General features: G+C 42.1%; 1 protein-coding gene across 1 annotated transcript in view; it reads right to left on the bottom strand.

The window, feature by feature from the left end:
* The window catches only part of DISC1 (DISC1 scaffold protein), a 207,874-nt gene extending 185,996 nt beyond the window's left edge, over positions 1-21,878 (bottom strand). Inside the window, exons 1-3 of the mRNA XM_048935728.1 lie at positions 21,753-21,878; positions 21,217-21,466; positions 1,278-2,245 (exon numbers count right to left, since the gene is read on the bottom strand). Coding sequence (XP_048791685.1) covers positions 1,278-2,245; positions 21,217-21,466; positions 21,753-21,878 — 1,344 coding nt within the window. The remainder of the gene's footprint in view (positions 1-1,277; positions 2,246-21,216; positions 21,467-21,752) is intronic.
* Positions 21,879-22,139: the final 261 nt, after the last annotated feature.

The following is a 22,139-nucleotide window of genomic DNA, read 5'->3' as shown; positions in this document are numbered from 1 at the left end:
ATGAAAAACACGGATCAGAGAGTGTTGTAAACTCAGGTCAGATGACACAGACAAAAAAGTAAGAATGATGTTTCTCAGCATACTGCTTTACCCAGATAGAAGGGCTGTGAATAGCCACCCTACTTCCTTAGGCCTAAAGACAACAGTGCATCTCAATAGATACACCTGTGCTAAGAAGTCACAAGAGCCTGCTTTCTGAAGGCTTTTCATTCTAGGGTTAACACAGATAGCATGGGCAGAACTGGTGCACCTTTCTACGTGTAAGGTACACACATCCCAGGCATTGCTCCAGGGCACTAAGGGCACCGGTGAGAGGCTCAGCAAGCACACCACCCACACTCAGAGAAATCTTAATAGTTTTAAAATTCATGAGATCCAGCATGTCCATACTGAACTCCAGATTACCACTTCCAGAGTGCACAACAGAACCAAAATTTGGCACCTTGTTGCATCTAGGCTAGCAATGGCTTTCTTCTGATGCTCCTCTGCCACCCCAAAACTATCAAAGATTAGAAAAAATCCTCCTGTACAGTAAAAAGAATAATGGATCCTTTTTAAGGTCTCCCCACTCCCCTCCCACAAAGAATACAGTGAATGAGGCTACTTGTATACATGCTAAGTATACGTGTGGGTATGCACACATACATCCAAAAAAATGACTTCTAATCAACAGCCCACAACTCTTGTAAGGGGGAAGGAAAAAAAAATTTTAATTCCCAGCCTGAATTAGAGCAGGGAATGGAACCCCATCTATCATCTTGTGCAGAGTGCAATTGTGTATTAGTTTGAAGGCTACCCTCACACACATGCCTTTCCCCTAGAAATCTTTGGCTAAATTTACACATTTTCAATTACAAAGTTCTGTTTCATTAAATCATGATGCTTCAAGGAAAAAAAGATGTTACCACCTTCAAATTTTGCTCTACATACACTCTAGTAATCTGCAGTCAAGAAAGCCACCTGCGAAAGCAGCCCTTGCTAAATTCAGAAGTTGAAGTATGACAGTAGAAATAAGATCATAATCTCAGTATGCCATAGGAGCCAATTACTGCAACATCATCACTTTGTTGGGTTTCTCTTGTTTTGGTTCTTTTAAAAACAAAACACACAGGTTCCTTCATTTTGATTATGCAGACAGATGCTGAAAGCTTCTATGGAAAAGTACCATGAAACCTGTTAACATCCCAATACCCACATCAAATTAAGACATCAACACTACGAATATATATGTTTTGGGTGCCAAGAGGAGGAATCAAAGATGAAACGAGATTACAAACCTTTATTGTACTCCAGTTGCCAAGCTGGCAGTCCAGTAGTGCTGGTTCATACCTTTTTATCAAAGTATCCCAGTTTTGGTCACTGACAGTAAAACTACTTTCATAGCCTGAGGTAGCAGAGGAGCCAGCAGATGCCACATCTGAGGAATCTGTAGAATATGACAGTGTTGCATCCGTATCAGAGAGAGAGAAGGTCTCACAATCCTGAAGTTTATCATTTGCTATGTTCTCATTTTCAGACTTCAAATCCTCACTGAGCCTAGAGAAGCAACACAAAGCCCCTGAGTGCTCCTGAGTTTTTGTTGCCTCTCCTGGCTCCTGCAGATCTCTGGCACTGCTGGGATGCAGAACACTTGTCTTGAGTTCAGCATCACTTACTCCAGAGGCTGAATTCAGAGAGAGCTGTATGAAGCTGAAACTCGAACGAAAACTATCAGGTGGACCAGCAGAACAAGAAACAACTTCCCTGTTTTGATATTCACAGTTATTATTCACTTCTGCCTGATCCAAGGCATGCATCTTTAGGGGCTCACTCACTTCAGTTCCACAGTTCATCTGCCGTGTACCACTTACTACAGAAACACCTTTGCTTGTTGTTTCAGCAGGGTAAATCGATGCTATGTTTTCTGACCATGGATTCTTGGAACATGAAAAATTTTTGCAACTTCCTGGCATATTTACAGTAGCGCCCAATGCCGTTACCCCATCAGCAAGAACTACAGCACTACTTGCAATTGAACTACAGCATAAGAACTCAACGTTATTTTTCTGTTCTCTGCAGAGAGAGAAGTCCTCCAGCTCTTCACAGTGCCTCTTGTCATGCTTGAACTCCTCTGGACTGAAGGACTTGCAGGCACCCAGGGACTGAAATTGGAGCTGTCGCTGAGCCTCTGGCCTCATGTATCCAGGTCTTTTTGCCAGTTTCTTTTTACGAAGAGAGCCAGAAGGTATCAAGTGCTCCAGACCATCTGGAGGGGGTAAAAAAAAAAAAAAAAAAAAAAAAAAATTAAGTCAGTAAAGCACTTCTGCAGTTTCTTAAGGGTAATATATTGTAGCATTCAGCAATTTCAGACAATGCATCGGTTTCCACTTTAACAAAACAAAGACGCTGCCTGTATTGCAGACAGACTTGATAAGGTGTTACCAGAAAACTGTGTGCATTCACTCACTTCCTTGCACCTGCTTTTAAGTGAACTCGCTGATACAACAGGACACAAACCCACAAACAATGAATCCGTGGCCTTCCTGTCTGTAGCTGTGCTCTGCTATTTCTCATTCTCAGATCACTCACAGCACAGAACTTATTTAGTCTCACTGATACAGAACAATGTCTGAAAAAGCATACAATCACATAAGACCAAATCTGCATCAAAAACAAGGGAACAACACTAGAAAATTTTTCACATAACTTGTTACTGCTCATGCCTAGTTCTCCAGTGTTTTATTAATACAAGCATTTCAAATTCAGCTTCCAGAACAGCTGCAGCTCTTTAAAAATCTATGGCTGCATATCTGTTATTCTAGTGAGATATTTTATAGACCTTCATTTACTGTTTTACCTGTCACCCAAATAATAAGCGTTAAAGTTTCGAATGCAGGACTCTCAGTCTGAGAAAACTAATACCACCATAAGATTGCTAACATTATTGCAATGTTATGTAAAAAGGTCTTACACTCAACAGCTAAATTTCCCCATGTATATTCAATATATATAGATGAAAACACAGATTAGCTGCTTTCAGAGTGCAATAGAAAGAATCAAGATATAAAAAAAAGATCACTGAAAGAGAAAGATCAAAATGTAGCACTCTATTTTTGCTATCTCCATTTTAAATACATATATATATATATTTAAATAAGTCTGCTATGCCAAGAGGCAAAGATAAAGATCACAGGAGGACTACTCCCAGCTTCTGAAGGATTTACTACTCTTCAAAATGTATTCCATTCTTCTATCTTGCACACAATCGGGGGAATATCAGCTCTGCCTGTTACCCATTTTGTATCACAAAAACATACTGAACTGGCTTATTTGCAAGACTAGCACTTCAAAGGAACCTAGTGACTAGCTGAATTATGCCCCGGATTAGCTGCCTTCTATTCATTGAAACAGAATCCACTGCCAGAACCCCAGGTACCAGAATTATTCTGATCACAGGCATAGTGGTATTCCAAAAGGCAATTTTTGCTTCCCCCCCCCTCCCCACACACACACACAAAATGCATTAAACATTCACCTCCAATCACAACCTTTTGTCGATTTTTATATTGACAGACATGTACATACTCTAAATACCTCAGCAGCTCCTAACAGAAGCCTAAAACATACCTCGTTAGAAGGACACAGTATACAAACATATGAGCACTCAACCTGAATTTTCCCAACAGACTTTTTTCAGCATTCACTGTGTCTTCTCCAAGTAACCTTCAATGAAAGCAACTTGAACATGTTCCACATATTACAATACCAGCAGCTCACTATGGAACTGCAGTTGTTTCTGTGTTTTGCTTCCTATTGCATAAACTAGGGTAGCCCAGCTGTCTCACACTCTCTCTTGTTAGAGGAAAAAAACCTCCCAGAAGTCAGAAATAAAGAAGGTCATAGAGTCCATCAACCTGTCTAACATAAAAAGACAGTGAAAATGCTCTACTGGGAGTAATTTAATAGAAATTATAACAAATAGAAACTATTCTTGATGTAAGGGAACAAAAATTGAACAGAGTGTTCCTCAGAATTTAATTCTTTTATATACAAAATAATGGTCAAAATTGGCCTTCAGCAGAAGAAATCCATCACACAAAAGAAGTCATTCTAAGACTGGATATATTTTATCACAGTTTACAAAGGCCAGCTGCAGGCCTTGTCTGATAAAAATAGAAGTTCATGGTTGAATTATGACCAATTTAAAATTGATCACAGCAAATCACCATGAATTTCTAGGGCAAATAGATAATTACAGCTCTTCAAACACCACATTTAAACTATTCTAATGTAAGTTTAAATTGTTAAATATTTGTACCATACTACCTAGATACAATTCTAAAAGCAATTTTAGTACAACTGGAATGACTTCATTATCCTGAATTAGTCCACATGGTAGGAAGACCCACACCTCCACATGCCTCCTCGAACAAGTATCTTTCTAGTCCAAGGTTTGCCAATCAGCTCCTTTGTGGACTCCACATCTGCCTTCTCGCAAGCCCACCAGCACAAGCCCCTCACCTGGCTACTGCACAGCAGCCAAAATGGCACCAAGATTACATCCATAGCCCAGCAGAGGTCTACTGAGGCAGCCTGAGCTGCTGACTAGACCCACACAAGAGGCAAAAACTAAAGAGCTCCACGAGGCACATTCCAGCAGGCCCCAAGGCCTATCTTGCTCAGAGGAAAGGGAAGGAAAAGAAAACTGCAGGCAGAGCCCAGTCACCAGCTAGAGAGCACCTCTGTACCCTCAGCCATTATGAAATCCAGATAGGACATTGCTAGGGCTTTGGCCATACTGTTTTCACACCCTTCATCCTTCTATTATATCCCTTGATGTGAAGTTCAGAATCACATTGGATGTTTATCATCACATATCTGAAATTTAATTAAACAGTCTGTTAGCCTTCTAAACTACAAGGTCTGCTCTGAAAGCAATGCCTCCTATTTCATGATGTTGGCCTAGAACAAGAGGCAGATGATGTTGTTGGTACAGCGGTAGGGGTTGAAACTTTCCATCACTGTTGCATAACATGTTGCCATGGGACAGATGGCAGCAGAGGGGCAGTGTAACAAAATGGCATCTGACATGGAAGAGTAGATGAAGCACAGGTGTGACATTGAATTCCTCGATGTGGAAAAAGTGGTACCCATTGATCTTCATCCGTTCTTGCTGAACACTTACAGAGACCAAACAGTGGATGTGAGCACAGGGAAGCAGTGGGTTTCAGCAGAGAGGACAGTGAAAGTGGGCCACCTCTGCTGGTACAAATTTTGAAGAGCGTGGCAAGCAGGCTTCTGTTCATTGCTGGTGAAAATGCACAGCAACTGGTGGTGACTGTGTTGAAAAATATTGTTCTACAGCTGAGAATTTGCTCTATCAAATAGTATCATTGTGCTCTTTGTAGATGTTGCAGTTTCCATGGAAGTAAACAGAAAGCATTACTTTTGGAGCATCCTCATATCATCAGTATATCTTATGTCCTGACAAAGAAACTACAGTGGAACAATTCAGATGGCTTGTTCAAGTGACAGGTCTCACTTTTCTCAGGATTCTCTCAGTTTTCTTTCAAGCACCTCAAATAGCAGATAAGCCTCTGGCAAGTACAGTGAGGTTGACGGAGCACTGGAACAGGCTGCCCAGGGAGGTGGTGGAGTCTCCTTCTCTGGAGATGTTCAAGACCTGCCTGGATGCCTACCTGTGCGACCTGCTGTAGGGAACCTGCTTTGGCAGGGGGGTTGGACTCAATGATCTCTGGAGGTCCCTTCCAACTCCTACAATTCTGTGAAGTAACTACCAAGTAACTACCAAATCAGAATTGCACCTTGAAACACTATGAAAGCAATGGAAGATGATTCAGAATTATATAACACTACAATGTTATGCCTTGTATGAGATATTTCAAAACAACAACAACAAAAAAAAACCACATAGGTCTTCTAATTGTAATACTACAAATCAGCTCTTAAAATGCCTGTTATAATTCTAGAAGATACAACATATATTTTCCAATCAAATGTTCTATCATGAGCAAGTGGCTTCAAATCCTAACTATGAAGGCTCAGAGAAGAATCTATTTGATTTGATCAGATCTTTCATCATAGCAAATCTTTCCCAATGAGTAACAACTCAGAGCCAGAACACAGAATGAACATTTTCCAACACTGCAAAGCAACTCATGCAGCAACGCTGCTTAAGTCTCATTTGAGTCAGTAGGATGAAGCAGCAAAAGGGGAAGCCAAAGAGCTTTTACTGCTGTTGGAACAGCACATCCTTTTTCATTCAACTTGATGCTAACGTATAGCAGGACAGTTATTTATCATGAGTCTCCATTTTCAGCCACAAAATCCACACTTTCTGACCAAATGCTCCAATTACATCTATAGGTAGAGTGCCACGAGAATGTGAAAAATTCTTACAAAAGCCACTGGGGCTTTAAATAAAGTACAGAAACACTGTATTTCACAAAATCTCTCTGCCCTAACTTTGGTCCAGTAACTCAGAATGCCTGCGAGATCATTAAGTTATCCCTGAAAATAAATGAGAAATTACACATGTAGTTTTAAGAAGAGCTCAATCGTTTGCACCTACATTACACTGCTGATGTCCATTAAAATAACAAATTCAGCTATAGAACATTGGTGGGTGGCAGCCGTGGTGTCTGAGGAAAGATACTTGGTCATATTCAAAGCCAAATATCAAAGCACTGCTCCAATCAAACTCTATAGTGCTACTTCTGTTGAAGAAGACTTAAAAACCTGCATTAAACTGTACATAAAGTGAGATGAAAATATTTATTATTTACAAAGATACACAAGCTTAACCTTTCTCAAAGATTAATCAATCCAACATTATAGTAACTATTATTATGGATCAGTTCTTCTATCAAAAATATGACAAAATACGCTGTGATTTCTAATTAGCTAAATTTTGACTTGTCTGGTGAATTTCAAAAGATACCACAAAATTCTCAAAATAAGGTGGCATCAATCTCAACGCAGCCTGTTTCAAAATAAGCCATTACAGTTTCTTTACACAAGTGTGCTTTCAAACAAAGTTACCTTTGAACATAAGCTTTTCATAAATAATAAAATGTGAATGTCTCATCCAGATTTTTCACCTAATTACTGAATGTTAGCCATACCTTGATTTATCCAGCAGTTCCCAAAGTGCATCTATAGAAGGCGAGCAATGGCTGAGCTACATAAAAATTATTCCCTCACCAAAAGCTCCTGCAATTTCTAAGATCACATGCTGAGATCAGTTATTCAGCTGATAAATTTCCAACATGTCATGTATGAAATATACTCTGAAGTCATTAAGTGTTTATTAGTTGTTATTCTTCATTAAAAATACTTCAAAGTCATTTTAGATGCAAGAGTGGTCTTCCTTAGCCAGTGTTTCAATAAAATTATTTTTATTGATACACTCCCATAATGCACATCATTGAGTTGTTATATTAAGGAGGTAAGTGGCTTGAATGTAACAACTCATCCTAAGCCATTTGAGGAAATTGCAACACTTCTCTCTAGAGTAATGATCTCACTAGTTGATACCAGCTTTAATACGCCTATCAGGTTTTTTCTTCTCCTAAAGGTGTTTTAAACCTGCTTTTGCCTTGTTAACTCTAAGGAAAAAATACAAGATCTATGAAGATGTATGCTCTTAAATATCGTAACACTCCCAGTGTTAGTAACAAACACTTATTTAGCCATAGAAGCATAAGAGAAACACCTCTTTTCTTAATCACATACCACAGTGCTTTATATTGCCAACACTTTAAAATGCAAGTACACGTCTGCATCCATCACTCTTCAGCAGTGCGTTGACAATGCATACAAGCAGGCTTTTTTCCCTCAAGCGAGTGCCTCATCTATTCACTTGGATATGAAAAAAAAAAAAAAAAAAAAAAAAACAGAAATATGCATTTCTGACCCTTTTAAATTTAAAAAGGCAATAACTGCCTAGTCTGTGAAAGCATGCAGTTGCACTGCGGAGGTCTATTTGATAACTAATCAACATCCTATGGCTGGCCATCCAATGCTTGGCTATCACAGAAAATTGCATTTTTCCAAGTTAAAATGTGAATTACCCCTCATAACCTCACTACTGCAGTGCTACAAGGAAACTCATTTTGTTGGTGAGTAGAACAAGTGGCTGAACACACTAAGGAGCAACCAAGTGACTCCTTGCTGCCTCAGCAAAGCAGGACCATTTGCATAGCAGAATACCTCTGAAAAATTACATCTGTCCTTTTCTCAAAAGTGATGTTTCTGCTTTGTTACTTCTCTGTTTTCATGCAGTCAGCTACTGTTAAAAAGTCACAAGCAAAATAAATAAATGCATCTCTGGTTGAAAGCCTCGGCCCAGCCAGTCTCCAAACTTCTTTATGCAGCTCGCTCACACTCCAACTCAGTGCCATAGACCTAGGCTAGCTGGAACTGCCCAAGTCACATACACGGCCACACAACACAACAGTTACTTGCCAAGCCTCCCCAGTCACAGCACAGCTCACTTCAGCTTTGCAGTACTTTTAATAGCCCACCCCACGGATGACCAACACAGGTAAAGGCGCAACTGGGCCTGGGAACACAAGTACCAGCACTAGGTGCCTTCAGCACAGGCAGTAACAGAAAGCACTTCCCCAGAAATACCCAGCCCCAATCTGCTTCAAGTCTGCCAATGTTATTTTTACTTTTAGCTAAATGTTTGAGAGTAGCTTTCCCACTTTTTCAAAAGGCAGAACAACACAGAAGTTGCAAGTTTGCAGAGATGCTGTGGAGTTTTTTGGTTTGTTGCATTTTTGGTTTTGTTCTTTTTTTGGTTGGTGTGCTTTTTTATTATTATTTTTATATTTGTTGTTTTCCTTTCAGGGAAAAAAAAAAAAAACACATTTGCAATTTTGGTGCAACAGTCTGTAGAGGCAGCTCATGCTAATGTCTCAAAGGGAGAGAATACTTTTGTTCTTTCAGCCAGGATCTGGAAACCTTTCAACATGACACAGAAATAAGGAAGCAAGGATTTCTTGCGAAATCCACAAGAAGAAATTTAAGTTTGCCCAGGTCCTTAATTAATTTGTTGACAATGCTTAATGGTTTGCAGTCGTATCCCATAAAAGTATTTCACCAAACATGTGTATAATTATCAAATTGGTACACAGCAGTCCTTCTCAAGAATGGTCTATTTAACACACCACACTTCTCTTTCATCACTCTGTCTACTGAGTGATAGTGCAGATTCCCACTACTTCTGCTCCGTCAGATCAGCCACAGCAAGACTCTAATATAAAACGCATCGGGGTGAGGGAGAGAGTGAAGTGTGAGAGCACATTGACAGCAGTCAATTTCTAATTCAAGCACAGTTTGAGCGCTCCAGCTTGGAGATTTGAATTTTTAATTTCACCAAGAGAAAGCAGGTTCCAAATTAAGCATCTGATGCACAGCCAGTATGAAAGCAGAATTGAGTTTACTGAAATAGAAAGTAATTTGCTCTTAACAGCTCAGTAGTCATCACATATAATGAAAATAAAACAACATGGCAGTTCCTATATTGTCAAGGGTGAGGAGTTAGTATGCTTTTAACTTCACAATTTAATATCAAAGTCCCAGGGCAAACGCTCCTCCCCTGCCTGCTGCAGGGTTTGCCTCCCAGCCCCAGCCAGGCTGTCAGAACCCAATGTCAGAGCCATCTAGACAACAATGGAAGTGAAGGGAAGTTTCAGACATCAGGATAGCTGAGCAAAAATATCACACAGAACACATAGCACCACCAGGATGCAGCCTGAGCATAAGATACTGCAGTCTGTATACACAGTTGATTTTCACAGTAATAGCAATATGTGGGACATAGAGCTCAGCTGCAGTGGGAAGGAAGCATGTGAACACACAGCAACATTCCCTCACCCTGCTCCCCTCAGAATATAATCTCAGGATTTAGCACAAATCCCTGCCATGCTTTCTGCTTCCACAAAACTTGCACACTCAAGTACTCTTTGCAACAGCAGCTGTGCAGACTGGGCTTTTGTGCACTGACAAGAAATAGCCACTCTGAATGGTGAGATGAAGCTGAATGACTAGGTACAGATTACAGCACTGCTCTCCTGTCCTCCACAGCTGCACAGACAACTGTAGTTAACGCAAGTCCTAGCTAAAGGCCAGCAGGTTGTTCATCAATACTGCACTACAGATGTTAGAAACCACCAAGGGGTCAAGTGTGGGTTCCACGAGAGACCAGTGCTGGTAGGTGAGAAGGATGCACGCAGTATCCCTTCCAAGGACTTCCACAAGGATACTGCTTGACCTTTACAACCCTCACTCACTTGAGGCTGCAGGCAGACAAAATGGAAGCTGGAAGTTTTCTTTATTGTGTCTGAGAACATAGAAAAGAAGATATTGGCTATATCCTTTTCATCCAGAGTGGAGGAAAAAAGTGAAGGTGAAATCTGGGATTGTGTTAAGAACAAGCCATGGAAGAAGCACTATAACTAACACTGCTAAATCTGCAGCAGAATACCAACCATAGGCATACAACACAATTGAGAAATCGCAGCTCCTTCTGAACAGGGTGAGACAAAAGATGCTCAGCCTTCAATCAGGTATCTCAAATAAATAAATAAATATCCCTCATGAAAGAATATAGTTTCTCTGTATAAAGAAAAATCCACTGAGTTACAGGAAAAATTACACCTTCCCTCCGGCTCTGACAACATACAACTAATTTATGTTGACATTACTATGATATCAACAGCAGTTCACATTTAAGGAAGAAAACTGTAACAGAAAAAAAAACAAGAGGAAAAGTAATACCCCACCAAAAAAAAAAAAGCCACATTGAAGCCATGAAAATCAGTCAAAGCTTTGTACAGTGACAAGTCCAATGTTTAGACACTGTTACAGCTGTTACCAAGATCCTCTTTCACTTAAGCAAACATGCTCCAACATGCATTTCCTAGCAGTAAACCCATATTTCCCAGACAAGCAAAGCAGTGTCTCCTTGGTGGTATCAAACAGCTATGCCACAAAGCCATGACCAAAGTCCAAAGGTAAATGTTCACAGCGTTTCTGTAAAAAGTAGGAAAGAGATATTTTAGCTGTTGAGGCAACGCTATGGCAATCAACCTTGGGTTCAGAAGAAAGGGCAGAAGGGTACAAGCAAGTCAAGAAGGCACCCAGCAGCCTTGGACAGCGAGCAGCCCTCAGGCAAGAGCCCTGGCCCTACAGGCTAACCTTAGTACTGCAAACTCTCATCACCTGAGATTCCCATTACAACACGGGAGCACTGTCTGGGCAAAGGACTTCTGCAGCAACAACACATGCATTCTGTATGACTGCTTGCTCAGGAAAGTCACCAATAGTCAGGAGCTGAGAGCCACCCCACATATGTCACATCACATCCAGAGAACAAGGCTTCTCAGCAGACCTGAAATCCTGCCCTCACACAAATTGCAAAGTCAGGACTGCTGGAAGCAAATGAGGATTAGTGCATACGGTCAGGTGGCAGTCAGCCAGACCCCCTGCTGAGGGGGGGGAGATGTGATCAACGCTGACAGCTCTGCTTTGATTCTTTCACTTGTGCCTTCATCTGACTCTGCCAATACCAATGCTATCTACAATTTTTCCACTGCTCCCACCAAGCCCAGCCTCCCTTTTCACCAGCTTCCATTGCATTTCTCTTCTTAATCCCCAATTAGTTCCCACAAATCTGCTCATTCCTCTTATAGCAAGCATGAAAGACATTTGAACCAGAAACTTTCCCAAACCTGAATCTGACCTAACACTGCACAGTTCACACTTACACACTATACAGTCCAGAGTGATGGCCCTCCACAAAGCTCCTAAACAATCAGAGCCACACAAATTCCCATGCACCATCGCTCAATACCACCTCTTTGGCCCTTTCCAGTTTCTCCTCTCTGTCATAACCCCTCTATCAGCACATCCCTCACAATAAACAAGTAAGCTGCAAAAAAATCCCTCCTGCACAACATTCCTGAACTCTCAGTCCATCCATACCACCCCATCCCTTCCCAAGTGAAGAGCCCTTCTACTCCACTTGCCCCATTAGCACAACTAATAAGTCTCCAGGCTTCTCCAAGCCCATTTAAAAGCAATCCCATCCTACATCAGCTGTACCCACTGATTTCTTTGATCACCTCAAGGTGTGCAGCATTTTGGCTGCAAGAACAAGCAAGTCCGAAGGGCTCCTGTTACCTCTTTCATATAAACTCTATTTCACTTTAAGCGTACAATGGCTCCATTCATCCCATTGGAGATCATCTCTATGAAAACACTATTTTAAGAGCTTCTTTCTCAGGACAGTAAATTGCTGCTATTCACATCTAGGAAATCAAGACAATTACTTGCCACAATTTACTCTGACATTCTCCCTCGGCCAATAATACAGGTTGCATTTATTAATGTTCAACAAAACCATAGATTTTTGCCAGAGGCTTAATAAAAAAACCCACCTTCTGTCACAACTTATTTGTAACTCCTTCCCTAAGCATTCCTACCTAAGTACGAGGCTACAGGCTATGCCACCTTTCGTTGAACCCTTCCTGTCTGCTCTTGTTACCCAAGAAAGTTAAAGAACAGTACTTCTCTTCAAAGAAATCATGGCCTTTCATGAGATGGCTTGCAGATGTTTCCTGGGCACTAAAGGCCCTGTATAACGCTGAAATGAAACGAAATCTTAGGTAAAATACTTCAAGTCACAAAAAAAAAAAAAAAAAAAAAAACACAGCATTCAGACTGACCCTTGGAAAATATCCTCTACACAAAGGAAGTTTGGTTTGAGCAAGCTAACGAAAAGGTCTTTCATGTCAATATATTCTCAGTTCAACTTAGCATTTTAAAGGGGGTAAAAAGTGTTGATTGTAACACATGGTGCTAAGCACACACACCTATAAAGATCATCTTGAACATCAAAATGCTTAGCAAAAAAAAAAAAAAAAAACAAAAACACACACACACAACTTTGAATATCATTCAAATCATCTTCCAGACTTACCATAGGTCATACACATAACTATTTTCAACGCTTTTTCTTGAATCTACTGCAAGCTTTAAAAAAGATGAATTCAGAATCTAGGGTTGTCAGAGTCCCCCACAAGGTAACTGGCAGTGGCCAGTCCCACCCGGTGCGCAGAGTACTTTTGTTGCACAGCACTTTTGCACACAGTATCCTTGTTATTAGAAAGCAGCAGACAGCACTGCTGCTGCTCCCTTTCAAGAGAAGCTTGGCATTTTTAGAGACACTTGATCCCCCCAGTCCTGAGGTACAGCAGTAATCTGATGCATTGGTTTGTGGTTAAAACAGACTACAAGTGAGCCACACCACAAAAGCTAATGACTTACACAGGATTCCTAAATGAGCAATAGGAAAAAAAAGTCATTATAAAAATACACATAAGGCTTTGCGCCTTTAGAATTCCTTTCTCTATTGAAAAGACTAGAGATGTGAAAAACAACATTTAGTATTCTCAAAACTCAAACTGGAGCCACAGATCTCCCCAAGGCAGATCCTGCCAATTATGCTATTTTAAGTGAGAATTTCATTGGAAAACTCAGGTTTAACATAACTTTTCACTGCAAATTTGAAAGAAATACAAGCATCCTATTTAAATAACTCCTCAGCTTACCTATAATACAATTTGAGCTCGCCTACATTTTTGTGCTCTGAACTCAACGGGTTTATATTAATCCACAGAGCTGATACAGGAGAGCAGATTTATAAAATATCCACGTCAAGTCTGTCCAGAAGGATAGTTTATTGGAAAAATGGGTTCACTGATAGGCTCCTATAATTCCCAAGTGAAACAGTTCCACCTTTAAGCTGGAAGCCTTTTAAATCCTCTACTGACTAGAGGAGAGACAACTCAAAGGATTTTAAAGTGATTTGCAAAAGCTCTGCAACCTAAAGTCATCCTCTCCCTCCAGCCCTTAGAAAGCAGAAACATGAGTGAGTGAGCTGCAAGAACAGCCTACAAAAACAGAGGTGACAACAAGGCTGTGAGAGATACTGAGAAGATGCATAGATTTTCATTTCTGTACAATAAAAATGTCATAGCATGTTACTGAACAAAAACATATGAAATGTCTTAAGTTTATATTACCTTAAAGTCTGAGTCATAAGCAAGGACTTCTGTAACTGAGAAATCATGAAGACAGAACTAAGGACATCTTTAAGGTTAGAATGCCCTCTTTGGGTATAAGGATATACTTGCAGCAATTTTCATCAAATACAGTTGCTATTTTATGCCACAGGGAGGAAAGCAAACAAAAGAACGCTAAGTGTTCTACTCTAAAACTTTTAATTTGATTGTAAGTGAAGTCTGATTCCATTTTCCAGCAATAATGTTCCCAAGCTACTAGGTACATGCAGTGAGGTTAAAACCAAACCAACATGTCGTGGAAGGGCAAGAAACAGAGAGAAGTGGAAAGAAGAGAGCTTCAGACTGGGTATGAATAAAAACTCCTTCATCTTGAGGCAAGACAAGCAGCGGAGGAAGCGACCACGGCAAGTTAGTTGTGCAGCCTTCGGAGCGATGCATGGCCCAGCAGGATGAAGCTCAGAGCAACCTGCTCCAGCCTCAGCCAACTCTGCTATGTATAGGACCAGAGACTTGCTAGCCCTCCAACTCAAGCAGTCTCACACTATACGACTAAGCTTTAAATATATATACAATATTTCACTGTGTGTTCTCTACATACAACAGAAGTTCAAGCATACAATCCATGACGAGACATCCAACTCAGAAAGAACGTAATTTAGCTGGTCTAACTTCACAAAGGAAGTGAAGTTAAAATCACAAGGAAGTTTGTAAACAATAGTTTCAGCACATCCTGGAAGATGGAAACAGCTGGCTTTCTATCAACAATATTAAGAATAAAGTTAAGTACTTGAAGTAAATAGGTTCTCAAAAATAAAAAAATAGCATTCAACACACACATACATACACACACACACACACACACAGAAATCACAGGCTTCAGTGACAGTCAGTGCCATAAGCAAGATAGACACAATAAGGCATTATAGTATAAAAACTCCTATTGTTCCAAAGCAGCAGACCTTTAGTAGTTAGCTGGTGATTAAATGATGCTCATGAGCATCACTTAAATGTCACTTTGATCTACTGCAGTTATTTCACAAAAATGCTTATTTCCAAGACTTCTTTATTGGCTGTACAATCACTGGAAAGCATTTCTCTCAAGGCATTATTCAGCTTGCTATTAAAAAAAAAAAAAATTATTCTGATACCTTTTTCTAGGCTGCTTTTCAACTGAAAGACAAGAGGGTACCATCTGCTAGAAGCACCTCTCACATGAGTGCACAGAACATTCATGCTGGCTTTTCAATATTAAAAACACAGCTACTGTACATTTGCTATGGTCACAGACTTCCAATTTAACGCACAAAGCACACAGTTTCACTAAGACCTGGTGTATAATCAATAGATATCAAGATGTTATAATCAAGAGAGTTAAGCAAAGTAAACAAGAATAAGTGGAAGAGCTTACCCTTCGGCTGAGCTCACCAGAAAACACCAAGAGAAGTGATCTCCAGAAGAGATCCTTCCCCTCTGGTAGCCAGCTCTTAAATAGGTCTAGGAGGGGTGGAGCCTGGCACCACCCCTTCCTGCAGCACAGGTGAATTGCCTTCACCTGTGCTCCTCTGGCTGACTCATGGCTCGCCTCAGGTGATCAATCAGAGGTTCAGGCCGTGACTCAGCAGTTCCCATACACCTGGCAACACCGAAAGCAGCCACACATATAACAAGTGTGTGCAAACCTATTGGAGAAGTCCAAGCTCTCACCTAGGACTCCAGTGCTACTCCATGCTCACCAGAAACATGGCTGTGCACATTTATCACAGAGTCAGAACAAAGGTAAGTTATCTTTAAATGATAATAATCAATTCAGAAAGTGAATGGCATCAATATACACAGCCTATAGTACTCAGCAGTGATTAAAAACCTTACCATCCATTCCACAAGAGATAACAAAAGGAACCAACAAGAACAGGGCACACCAGCACAATTCACAAAGAGTGATGAGAAGTTCCATAGATTGTCTTTTCCGGAATGGTAGCACTGATTATAAACCCACAGTCCTACCACACACAAGAAAAACCAAAAACACAGTTCTAAGGAAGTAAGCATCTTATGAATTATGTACTAAGGACACACAGAGAACACCTCTCAGCTGATGTGAAATGGTTTTTCACTTGGTCTCAGAGCAGACAATGTCATGGAAAATTTTGCTATTGACAAAACTGGCAACATAATCAGGAAAATCCCCTGCTTCCTGCTGAAAGAGCAGATACGCAACTATTAGTGCTCACCACATACAAAGTGAGAAGTGAAAGTTAGCCTCTGCTCACCTTGCAGCAAACTGAGACCACCTGACAAAGATGATTTTCCTTCTCCTGTCCTCATTTGCTCAGGAAGCCTGCAAGCAGCCTTTCCCACTGCTCATTAGCTGAGCAGCCCTTCTCCCAGCCAAGTCCATACAGGACTCAGGCAGACCACAAATATGTGAATACTACAGCAGCAGTCTCAGCACAACCATGTTCAGATTTCCCAGGGAAAGGAAATGCAATACCTGTTGATTATTAATGAGTTTGACATGAAGGAGCAAAACCACACTGAGGAACATCTGTGCTGGTGCTGCAGTACACGTGACAGCAGCCAGATTTCTCACGCAGTTTCAGCAAGGGTTTCTCAGGATTTTCACTACTCTAAACAAACAGAAATGCACTGTTCTGCTAGGCAAGAGATCCGGCAGGACAGCAGTGCAAAACACCACCAAACTGAGCAACTGTCAGTCCCACTCTCCTGAGGCTGGCATGCCTTCACTTTCATGAGAGGAGCAGGGCTCACAGATCAACAGCTCGGCTCCCACAGATCACAGTTCAAAGCATCAGTGCAGACTCGGAGGGCAATGCACTTTTCTATTAACAGGAAGAGCCTACCCCCAGTTCTGAAGCAGCTGTCCAGCTCACTGCTCCACATCCCCCAGGTCTTTACAGACAGTCTGCAACAGGAAGCGCCTCAGCCTAGCAACCCAGGCCTTCCCTTCCCAGGCTCTCTGGAGACCTTAGAGTCTTCCAAAACTAAAACAAAAGACTCTAAGAATGCTCAAAACACTTTTCAGACCCAAAGCACGACTAACAATAAATCCAGAAGTGGGGCCAGCTAAATGAGCTGAGCTAGGGACTGTCCTGCTCACCCCATCAATCACTGAGGTCATGAAGCCACTGTCAAACTTCACTATACACAGGCACATTGAAAACAACCCTACCATTTGACTCTACTTTGCATTAATATTACTATATGGAATTTAGCAAGGTTTTGAAAAGCTACACCAATGCCACATGCCTCATCTTGTACTAATACGGAGACCTGAAGAACAGTTCAGAGTATCTAATTATTGCAATTCCCATTTCCTGTTTTGTCCACGGATACCAACCCTTCCATTTTCACTTAGTTTTACAATACTCACCATCAACCTCTTGACTTTTCACTCCACAGGTTGCCTCAGAGTTGCTCCACTAAGAGATTTTCCTCTATAATGGTTTCCTGCCCTGATGACCCTAACAAAGAAACCTCTCAGCCAGAACTCGCTAAATCCCATTCCTCTGCCACTGTGCATAGGAGGGAAAGGTGGAAGAGAATTTCACATATGACATTTATTCTATTCTTAGGTTGAAGCAGCCACTTCTCTCATGCAGTTCTTTTACATGAAGATTTTATCATCTTAGCATATACACCTTGCTTAGCTCATCTGCAGTTCCAGTTCTGACTTGTGTACAGTTTGATACTATCTATAAACGCAGGTAACACGTATCTTTGAAAAGAAGGGAGATAGATAAGTACTATCAAGAAAATGCATTTTCCATCTCTAATCCTGATTACACAACTGCTTATGTAGAAAGTATTTGCTTTTTCAATGTAAAATCCAAATGTTTTTGCACTTGGTGCTGCTACAAATAAGCATACTGAGAGAAGGCAAAAAGAGCCAAGAAACGAGATAAACTACTCTGACATCAAACAAACTTATTTGTAAGACAGAAAGAAAGGTAGGTAAGGGGGGGGTGAGGTTGTGGGAAAGAATAGAAAGTACCACCAATTTGATTCATCAGACAACAGTGTTCCTATTATTAAATATCATACTGAGATAATAAGAGATGCGTGTGTTGGGAAGAGGCTGTTAGGTGAAGGAGGATCTGAGATAAAAACTGCATTATTGTACAGCACACAGATGTGGCACATCACACAAAGGGGAGACAGAATCCAAATTCTGCGTGCACCAAAGGAATCATGCTGAACAAAGGAACCGTACTTCAGGCAAGCACATGATATCACCACTCTGCCTGTAGACTTCAGATTAGTCATTAAGCCATTTTACATTTGCAGCATCAGTGAACAGGGAAATAACTGCACATTTATATGTCAATAAAATATGACAACTGCTGATTCAGTTTTCATATAGTAAACTCACATTTAGCAAACAAAGAATATCAGCAGTTAATCTCAGCTCCTGTTACATAGCATCTGTGATTGGGAGACTGGGTAAAGAAACATCTCTCCCTGAAAGCACTTTTCAGGTGAGCAGTTAATGCAATGATATAACAGAGCACAAATTGCACTGTTAAACTGTTAATGTTACACTGAATTAAGTAAACACCTCCAAACAAGGGTACTACAGACCTTCACATGGGCACAGAAGCCTTTGTTCAGTACCAGAGGGCCAAGTTTTTCCTGTGTGACTGCTGATTTACAAAGGACACATTCATCCCTCACACATAAGGGCTTTGCAGCAGTTTTCCTCCAAGAACACTGAGTAGGATTGAGTACCACACACTCAATCCTAATCCAAGTGACACAGCAAGAAAGGGCTGCTCTCTGGAAAGAGACGCAACAGCTCTAAGGATGAACTTGGAAATCTCTACGGCAACTCCACAGGTTCCTCCCTGTTTACCTTTGCGCCTGGTACTCCAAAAGAAGTAAGAACAGCTATTGTCACAGGAGTTGTTAATATGTATTACATCCAAAAGCAGGAAAGGCTGCAGACTGCTTGACACTCAATTGGGAAGAACATTTGCTCAAGGAAACCAAACACTGAAATGAAAGAATCATAACTCCTGATGAGCACTCAGGGTGTGCCACACACTCCAGTAGATCTCGATTGAGAGGTCAGGTGGATCAGGAGCTGCGGGAGGCCCAAGTTATGCCGAGTAAAAAAAAAAAAACCTACCCGAGTGTGCCTAATTTGTGAACAAAGTCAGAATTAACCTTTAGGGTGCTGTGCTTTTGTGAGTACAAAACATTGTTTGCAGTGCTTTCTGTCCGTCTGTTCCTTACAATTAATTCATACTGGTGCTAATAAATCCTCCTTTCTTGCACGACCCCATTACAATTCCAGAAGCAGCGTCTTAGGCCCAAACTTTTTGACTTCATTTTGCTGAAGAGAACGGCTGATTTATCTGAATTTAAAGAGGGAGGAAGCCAGTGGCAATATAGCACTTGCCTGTGACCACACTTCAGAGCTTTGTGCTGCTGTGTAAATCAGTAGTACAGTGTATGTTAGGTTATTTTCACTGACCGATCTAAAAGAACCATACAGAAAATTGATAAGTTTAATAGCACCAGGAAGCAAGAAAAAAAAACACACAGATGGAACTCACAAATGTTCTGTGCATTTGATATTGAGACCATATCCTTTAGATCCCCTGGTCCCATTTCTAAGGGATCACAAACCTCTAAACTCAAGTATTTTTCTTTTTGACCACGTGTTTTAAAACCCTCCTTCTTAGTTTGCAAAGTGCCTAAAAATCCTATTGATAGGAAATGATGCTCTAGAACTTTGGCTGTAACACCACTGTCAATCTCTTCCCAAAAGAAACCACAACTTCGATTTCAGCAATAATATGGGGGAACACTAATACAAGATAACTAAAGAGGCTTGGAAATTAAACAAAACTAAGAAAAGAGGCACTTTTCTCCCGTTTTCACGAGTTATTGCAAGGCCAATTGCAAATTAGCAAGTAAATGAACAAAAATAAAAGGACAAAAACAGAGATAATGCACCTCAAGGTACTTTGTGCATCTTTTTCAAAACTCTAATTGCTAGCACCACTTGGTGGTATATGCTTGGTAATATACATAGAAAAGCTTTTATGATAAAGGCACTTCACCACAGAGCTCTTAAAGCACTATTCAGAAGCACAGCAAAAAGTTCCTCAACCAGTTGTACACAGAGATTAGCGTGGATTACCCAAACATGAATGAGCTGCTCTCCATTGATTTGTTGGCAAGGATGACTGGAGTGTTTGCAGGAAGTTTTGTTTCCGAGTACTGCGTATCCAAAAAAGCCAGAAAGGCAGCTGATGTGCCTGGTGCGTGCTGTGCCTTCCCTCCTGAACTCTCTTGAGAAGGGCGCGTTACTTTTTCGTGTTACCCACAGCTCCAGCCCTTCACCAGCACCACTGTCAGAGATGATTCCTGCTCAGGCTACCAGCTGCATGATGGAGGGAGAGCAGCTCACCTGCCCCGCCAGCCGCAGCCATTCAGTGCTCGTTTATGCACGGACTGACGCACGACCTTGGCTTTTTCTCATGAAAATGGCAGCTTCCTTTTTAAACCAAGTTTGGAGATACCAGACTGCTGACTTCTAAGAGTGCATCTACTTCCCTCGCAGCACATGGTTATGTAGATGTATGTACACATACACATCCACTTATACACACAAACACATGTATGTATGTATATATATACACATACATACAAATCACACACGTTTATGTAGTAATATAACTGCTTCCACACTAGCAGTGGGGGAATAATAGGAATTTTAGGGTTAAAGCAAGAAGGGAAAAAAAAGTATTATTTCAGCACTATAACAAAGTTTCCTAGGCAACGCTGTGAGAACCCTCGCCAAGACAAAACCTCCGGGGACTGAAAACTAAGAAAGCAAAGCGGGCTTGAAACTAAGAAGCAAGCAACGAGTCTTTGTATCTAATTCCTCCGCACCGCCCGCCCGCACCGAGCGTCCCAAAGCCGGCCGACCCACCCAAACTTCGGATCCCACTCGAAGGGTCCGGGCGCAGCTCCGGCGGCGGAGAGAGCCGCTGCGGGACGACCCGGGCCCCATCACGGCTCCGTCGCGCTCACGGGGCTCCTCCCGGCTCCCTCCCAGGCGCCGTGTCGCCCCGCAGCCCCCGGCCCCGCTCACCTGGGCCAGCCGCCTCCTTCCCGCTGCCGCCGTCGAGGCGCCGCCTGTCGGTGCCGCCCGAACGGGGCTGCGGCCGCCACATCCCGCCCCCGGCGGGACGAAGCGGCTCTCCCCGGGCGCGTCGAGCGGGGCGGAAAGCGGCGGTCCCGGCCACACCCCCGGCGGCTCGGAGCCACGGGGCGCGGCCCGCCCGACGGCACCCGCTGCCCCTCCTCCGGGCCGGCCTCCTGCGAGCCGCGGGCAGCTCCGGCTTTGCAGCGCACGGGCGTTAGATTAGACTAGGGGGAAGATGGGGGCTGTGGCCCGAAGCCCCGACTGCAGCAAGCTGAAGGGCTGCTTCTACACGCACCCAGAGGCATTCGGCCTCCTCCCCGTGCCCCCTGGTTGCTGCAAGCCCCGCGCTATTTCACATGGGGGTACTGCTGACGGCGCTGAGCACCGAGCACGCCATCAGGAAATAATTTGCTGTAGGATTCATCCACATTGCACATTTTTTTTAGTCTTACAACCATCATGTGACTGTTCTCGAGCCCTACCCCCCATCCTGCCAGATCGTTGCTGAATTCAACAAGGCTTGCATGCAACAAGGTAACACGCTGCTCATTGGCTTTCTGTAGTTGAAACTTGGCACCAACGACTGCAGTGCTTCCATTACTTTCCATAGAACCGCAGAACAGCTTAGGCTGGAAGGGACTTAAAGCCCACCCAGTACCAACCTCCTGCCCTGTGCCAGCTCAGGCTGGCCAGGGTCCTGTCCAACTTGGCCTCAAGCACCTTCAGGGTTGGGGCACCCACAACTTCTCTGGGCATTTGTGCCAGGGCCTCACTGCCCTCACAGCGAAAGATTTCCCCCTGATATCTAATCCAAATCTTTCATTTTTTAATTTAAAACCATTCCCCCTTGTCCTATCACTATCGCTTTT

This window comes from Lagopus muta, chromosome 2, assembly GCF_023343835.1.
Source record: "Lagopus muta isolate bLagMut1 chromosome 2, bLagMut1 primary, whole genome shotgun sequence".
NCBI classification, from domain to species: domain Eukaryota; kingdom Metazoa; phylum Chordata; class Aves; order Galliformes; family Phasianidae; genus Lagopus; species Lagopus muta.
Note: the sequence above shows the minus strand (reverse complement) of the source record. Positions and strands in the feature narration are given on the sequence as shown.